Source organism: Arachis ipaensis, chromosome B6, assembly GCF_059453495.1.
Source record: "Arachis ipaensis isolate K30076 ecotype BB chromosome B6, ASM5945349v1, whole genome shotgun sequence".
In the NCBI taxonomy this organism is placed as follows: Eukaryota; Viridiplantae; Streptophyta; class Magnoliopsida; order Fabales; family Fabaceae; genus Arachis; species Arachis ipaensis.
The window spans coordinates 8,335,282-8,341,996 of NC_142441.1; the positions used below are offsets into that span (position 1 = coordinate 8,335,282).

Genomic DNA, 6,715 nt, shown 5'->3' on the forward strand with positions numbered 1-6,715 from the left:
ATTATTTTTTATTATCAATTAACTATTAATATTTAAAAGTATAGGTTAAAATATATTATTCGATTATTAAACTAAAGAAATTTAGTTAATGGCTAAAAATAATAACAAAAAATAATAAATTCTGATGATTTTCTATTATTTTTTAATAATTATTTCTATATTTTTAAAATAACTATCAATTATATATATGTGTGTATCCACCAAAAAGAACAAATGCTATGATATTTCGGTTTAATTAACAAGTATAGGTTATTATATGCTATTAGAAAATGATAATAATAATAATAATAATAATAATAATAATAATAAATTTTTTTTATCATCCTATTTATTTGGAATAAAAAATTAAGTACAAAATATTTTTTTAAAGATGACATCCTATTTAATATTATTCGATTTCTTATACATATACAAGTTAAAGCAAAGAAGATAAATATTATAACGAAAATTTTCTCATTAATAAGAAAATTGAGTTTATTTTGAGATTATTGCTAACTAATATCATATATATTTTTATTAGTAACTACATAAAACTAGCTAGTCTATGATTTCAATTTTCTTATTTTTGCTATATAATTTTATATTTTTGATGTATAAAAAATTAAAGTTACTTATATTTACAGTAAACTTTATGTTTAATTCTTCAATTATTTAATATATACATGATGAATAATTGGCTAGTGTTGATTTAAAAGCAAAAGCAAAAAAAATATCGACCACCTAATATATATATATATATAAAGATGTTTGGAATATTAGGATTATACTCATAATGTATTGACTTTTTTCTTAAAAAAATATAAAACATTTAGCATGTTTGTCCTATCGAGTGAGTGGTGGCGTTGAGGAGTAGTGATTCGCCGGACCACCGTCCTTTTGAAGGACAACGTTTTACTTTTTGTTTTTTTCTCTTTTGGCCTTTTTTAAAAATAAATAACTATAAATAATAACTTTTCATTTATATGATTTTTTGTACAAGTTATTGTTAAATAAGATTTATACTTTATAACATTTAATTTAGATATTTTATTTTTTTAAATAAACTTATGACATATTATAGAATCTAAAAAAAAATTCTAAAGAAAAATAAGTGAAATAATATTTAGTTGATAAAATCAAAATTATAAATAATCATGTCATGTTATTTTTTATGAAAGAAAAAATAAAAAACATAATAAATCAAATTGAATAATTTTATTTGAGTTGAAAAAGTGAATTATGATAACATAATATTGTCATGTTTGTAATACTAGGTATTAATTATCTATAAATTTAATAATTAATGCTAATGCATAGATAATTTTAAAATATATCATTTTAATTTTTTTATTTGTGTCAATTACATGAATTATAACTTCTGTTATGTAAGAAAAAATAGATATAACACATATACAGATATATAATATGTGTTGTTCTTTTTATTTATTTATTAGGACTTAAATATATTGATTATAATATAGTTATGAATTAAAGTGACATTATTTAAATTTAAAATTGATATTTCAATAAAGATTTTTATTTTAACCCATTCAAAAAGTTATGCATAATATGTAACAATTTTAAATTAAACCATTAGGTATAATTTTAAAAGATAAATGATACTATAATTTCTATTTTTGATAATAATGTCATTTCATATATAATTTACATTGTATATTTGCATGAATTCATAAAAAAAGAGCAATCATATCAAAATAAAAATAATGATATTTATTCTTTAATTTTAACAGATAATCAAATATTTATATATTATTTTATTTTAGAAAAGATAAAGAACAAGATCAATTCAAAATAAATAAACAATTGTTAATTAATATGTTATTGAAACAATAGTTCATCATTAATTATATATTTAAATTATTTTTTAATTAATAAAATAAAAAATAATCCATAATTATTAAAAAATACTAATATCAAAATTATGTTTAGGGCAATTTACCCAAATAAATAAATTGAGTGAATCCTTTACCTAAATGCACGAAATGAAAACTTGTTACGCGCATGTGCATTTTTATTATTATGTAAACCGTGGTAGCCAACCACGGTTTCTAATTTCTACCTAAACCGTTGCTACCAGGGACGGATTATGGTTGGAACACATTAGGCATAAACCGTGGTAGCCTCCCACGGTTTATGAAGAGAATTCATTGATCATAAACCCTCCTAGCTTCCCACGGTTTATGAAAAGAATGGCTTCAACTTAAACCCCCTAGCTTCCCAAGGTTTACATATTAGGTAGTATAAATACATAAACAAACATATAAAAGTGATTCAATTAAACATATAAAATAAATGGACTTACTCAGATGAATTTAGTACACTAAACAAACATGTCGACATTCATTGACTTAACCAACCTTACATTACTCAAATTAAGAGTGCCTAATACAACTTAAACAACAACGACGACCCAATAAACCAGTGACGGAGTTTAGTTCAGACAAGGGGGGCCATGGCCCCCCAAACTTTTTATAAAAAATTTAGTATTATTTTTTCAAAAGATAAAAAATAATTCAATTGATTTAAATACTTTACTATGACTTAAAGTATCTAATAAGTTCAATAAACAACACTCTCTCTATCTTTAAGTTCAAATATAAAAAATTAGATATTTTTTATTTATTTAATTTAATATTATTTTATATTTTACTATTTATTTAATTTAATTTTTTATATGATAAAAAATAATAGAATATTCAATAAATATTAATATTATTGTATTTGTATAAATTGATAAAAAAATTTAATAAATATTATAAATTTTAAAAGTGTACTAAATTTAATAAATTTAATAAATTTAGTACACTAAACAAACATATTAAATTTTTTAGTACACTTTTAAAATTTAAATACTTTACTATGACTTAAAGTATTTAATAAGTTCAATAAACAACACTCTCTCTATCTTTAAGTTCAAATATAAAAAATTATATATTTTTTATTTATTTAATTTAATATTATTTTATATTTTATTATTTATTTAATTTAATTTTTTATATGATAAAAATAATAGAATATTCAATAAGTATTAATATTATTGTTCAATAAAAAATTTAATATGTTTGTTTAGTGTACTAAATTCATCTAAGTAAGTCCATTTATTTTATATGTTTAATTGAATCACTCTTATATGTTTGTTTATGTATTTATACTACCTAGCATGTAAACCTTGAGAACCTAGGGGGTTTACGTTGAAGCCATTCTCTTCATAAACCGTGGGAGGCTACCACGGTTTATGCGTAATGTGTTCCAACCATAATCCGTTCCTGGTAGCAACAGTTTACGTAGAAATTAGAAACCGTGATTGACTACTAAAAATGCGCATGCACGTAACAAGTTTCTATTTTGTGTATTTAAGTAAAGGATTCACTCAATTTATTTATTTGGGTAAATTGCCCTTGTGTTTATTATAAAAATATACAAAAATAGAATTTTTTTTTATGTTCTCCATCAGTCATCTAGCTTTCCTCGTGCTCCAAATCTTCAACCCCTGTTCGCTGTCACCGATCGCGGTTGCTTCCTCAAGCTCGGCGTCCGTCGTCTTTGTCTGCTCAGCCGCGCTTCCGTCGCCGTTTGTTTGCCGTTCACGTTCGCGTTCTTCGCCATTCGCGTTCGCTCGGCGTTCACCGTTGGCGTTCACTCGCTGTTCACCGTTCGAGTTCGCGTTCGTCTGGAAGCCACGTTGCTCTGCTTCAAACTCTGCCACCAACCCGCACGCTCCACTCAGCCATCGAACTGCTCTCTTTTGTCCCCGCCGTGAGTTCCCTAAACCCGCCACCAGATAATACACTCACACAACACCAATACTCTTCTTCAAACTCTGCAACTTCTGATTTCTATTACAATAAGTAATTATTTGATTTGGTAGTGGTTTGGATTTTTTCATAGACTAAATTAAGTTACAATAGTTATGTTCTCTTCTTTATCACATTGAAATTAAGCTTTGAATTCTCTTATTTCGTTTTAATTTTACCGCACTCAACATGTTTGATGAAATGCTTTAACTATATTTCTGGTTGGTTTTATAATTTCTAGCTTTAGAAACTTAGTAAGTTGATTGCATGTGAAATTAGAATAATTGGATCATAGTAATTAGGAAATTTTAGCTGTACAAATAGCATCTTTGCAGAAAACATGTTAGCATGATGATTCCACTTGCATTAATGTTCTTCTGGTAAATTTTTTAACTGTTATTGTGAACTTGTTAATTTGCTAATGGTTCTTGTGTTCTTCTGTTATTTTTATTTTTTTATATTTTGTTTTGTTGTGATTTTCTGTTCTTGAATTTGTTAAGTTGATTTGCTAAATTGTTGGGCTGCTGTTGTTTTAATTTGTCAAATTGTTTGGTTGCTGCGACTTAATTTGTTGGATTTTCTATTTAGGTCTTGTTCTTGTTTGTTTGCTAAATTGTTGTTGTGTATTTATTATTTATTTGCTGGATATTGGTGATCATTGTCTTTGAGATTATTTATTATGCAGGTTTAGTGTCATCACTGTTTTGGAATGTTTTATAATATACTAATATTTGTTGCTGTTTTGTAATTGCTGGTTGCAGGTTTAGTGTAATTATTGGTTAATGTTTTGGTTTAGTGTTCTCTCTTTTCCAGATTTCCCTTCTCCCTGTATTTCTGCATGTTGCTGAATTGGTAATCAATAAATTTGCCTTTTTGCTGTAACTCGAGACTTTACTAGGATTTGTTAAATGGGAGCTACTCAAATGAAGATGCAAAAAACATCTTTTTATGAAGATGCTTTGTATAAAAGTGTGATTTATTGATTTGGCCACACTTCAAATAAAAACAACACTTTTATAACATATCAAAATCTAACCCTACACTCCATCATCTAAGGGTCAAAAAGAAAAATCATCACATGAAGACAATTATAATATCTTCATGGGAGTACCCACCTTGTTAAATTTGTTGCTGTAACTTGCATTTGTTGCTGAATTTGTTGCTTCCCAGTCACAGAATCAGAACAGAATGCTCAGTCAGTGTTTGATTGATCGGCTTTGCTCACTGATTGTATTTGATGATAAATTTTAAATTGATATTATTTTATTCTAAAACAGTTTTTTCGGTTGAACCACTGGTTAGACCGATTAGACCAATAAACCAGTAAATCAGTAACTAAAGCGATTTAATGACCGGTTCGGTTTTCAGAACCTTAGACTCCTAACAGCGAAGCTCCGACGGACAAAGTCATCATCGCCGGCTCAGTTGGTCGCATTCGTCGCAACGGATCGGTGAAGCTGCTCTAACTTCATCTGAAACAGATGCAGATTTGAAGCACAGAACCAGGTCGCGAGGATATGGACTAGCAGAAGCAAAGCAGCGACTTGAAGCCGCAAGGAGAAGAGGCGAAATTCGGGTCAGATATGCGGGTTGGACGTGTACGGTTCGGATAAAATCAGTTCAATTCTATTCCACTCGTACATTCCAAACACCCTGAGAGGAATTGAATTAAATTGAATATCATCAAGGGAAATGAGGATAGTTGGGTTGACCGGCGGAATCGCATCTGGGAAGAGCACCGTTTCCAATCTCTTCAAGTCCCATGGGGTTCCTGTTGTTGACGCTGATGTCGTCGCTCGTGTATGTTATTTTCTTCTTCTTCTAGTGCTGTGTGTGTTTTTGTTGGGGTTTTGCTTTTGAACTGGATATAATTCTCAAGCGCAGTGAATGTTTGGAATTGGCAGGATGCTTTGAAGAAAGGTAGCGGTGGATGGAAAAAAGTTGTTGCAGCTTTTGGGGAGGAAATCCTCCTTGAAAATGGAGAAGTCAATAGACCCATGCTTGGCCAGATTGTTTTCTCCGATCCTGATAAGCGCCAATTTCTCAATCGGTTATCAAATCTTACTCTTTTTCTCTTCATTTACATGAAATTTGTTAACAATTTTACATATGTGGATTGCTCAAAGCTACTTCTTTTAGTATTTATTTCTACGTGCTCTTATCCTAGATTTTTGGTCAATTCTCTGTCTACGGTTAGAGTAGGCTAAAGTTGAAGACTTAATAATTCTTAACCCGTAGCTAGTATTTTTAATTCAATCATTCCTAAAATGCATCATTTTTGGAATTAGATTGTTGATTTTTTTTTTTTTTGAATTTTCGTTGTGATCATGTTTTAGATTACTGGCTCCCCATATATCTTCTGGAATCTTTTGGGAAGTGGTGAAGCTTTGGCTTAAGGGGTATAAGGTTATTGTTCTTGATGTCCCATTGTTGTTTGAGGCTAAGATGGACAAGTTCACAAAGCCAATTATAGTTGTGTGGGTTGATCCTGAAACACAGATAAAGAGACTCATGGGGAGAGACAAATCAAGTGAGGAGGATGCTGGGAACAGGATCAATGCTCAAATGCCACTTGATGTGAAGAGGAATAAAGCAGATATAGTGATAGATAACACTGGATCACTTGATGACTTGAATGAACAGTTTCAGAAGGTTCTGATTGAAGTGTCAAAACCCTTGACATGGACTCAGTATTGGCTTTCAAGGAATGGAGCCTTGATCATACTTGCTTCACTCACTTCGGGTGTTGTTTTGTGTATAAAAGCACTTTCATAGTCACTTGTGTTCTTCGGAAGGTTAAATTTGAATTTGTAATTTTTAGCATTTTAAAAGATGAATTTGTGTTCTAATTCATAATTATGATGAGGTTGACCAGTGTTTTAACATTGATATTAATGAGAAGGTAGATCTTGGATGTGAAA

The 6,715-nt window shown here is 29.0% G+C and overlaps 1 protein-coding gene across 2 annotated transcripts; it reads left to right on the forward strand.

The window, feature by feature from the left end:
* The first annotated feature begins 5,170 nt into the window (after positions 1–5,170).
* On the forward strand, positions 5,171–6,715 carry LOC107645617 (dephospho-CoA kinase). 2 transcript variants are annotated; one of them, XM_016349691.3, is made up of 4 exons: positions 5,171–5,303; positions 5,360–5,594; positions 5,699–5,844; positions 6,131–6,715. In XM_016349691.3, the coding sequence occupies exons 2-4, from the start codon at positions 5,487–5,489 to the stop codon at positions 6,567–6,569; spliced, it is 693 nt and encodes a 230-aa protein (XP_016205177.1). In that variant the 5' UTR covers positions 5,171–5,303; positions 5,360–5,486; the 3' UTR covers positions 6,570–6,715. The 2 variants fall into 2 exon arrangements, with proteins under 2 accessions (XP_016205177.1, XP_088345360.1); XM_088489234.1 differs by having other exon boundaries at positions 5,207–5,594.

Bases quoted from the DNA above. Each gene is read 5' to 3' on its own strand.
- LOC107645617 (XM_016349691.3), top strand. From the start codon at position 5,487: ATGAGGATAGTTGGGTTGACCGGCGGAATCGCATCTGGGAAGAGCACC. The intron at 5,595-5,698 runs GTATGTTATTTT...TGGAATTGGCAG, and splicing joins ACGCTGATGTCGTCGCTCGT to GATGCTTTGAAGAAAGGTAG. The intron at 5,845-6,130 runs GTTATCAAATCT...ATCATGTTTTAG, and splicing joins AAGCGCCAATTTCTCAATCG to ATTACTGGCTCCCCATATAT.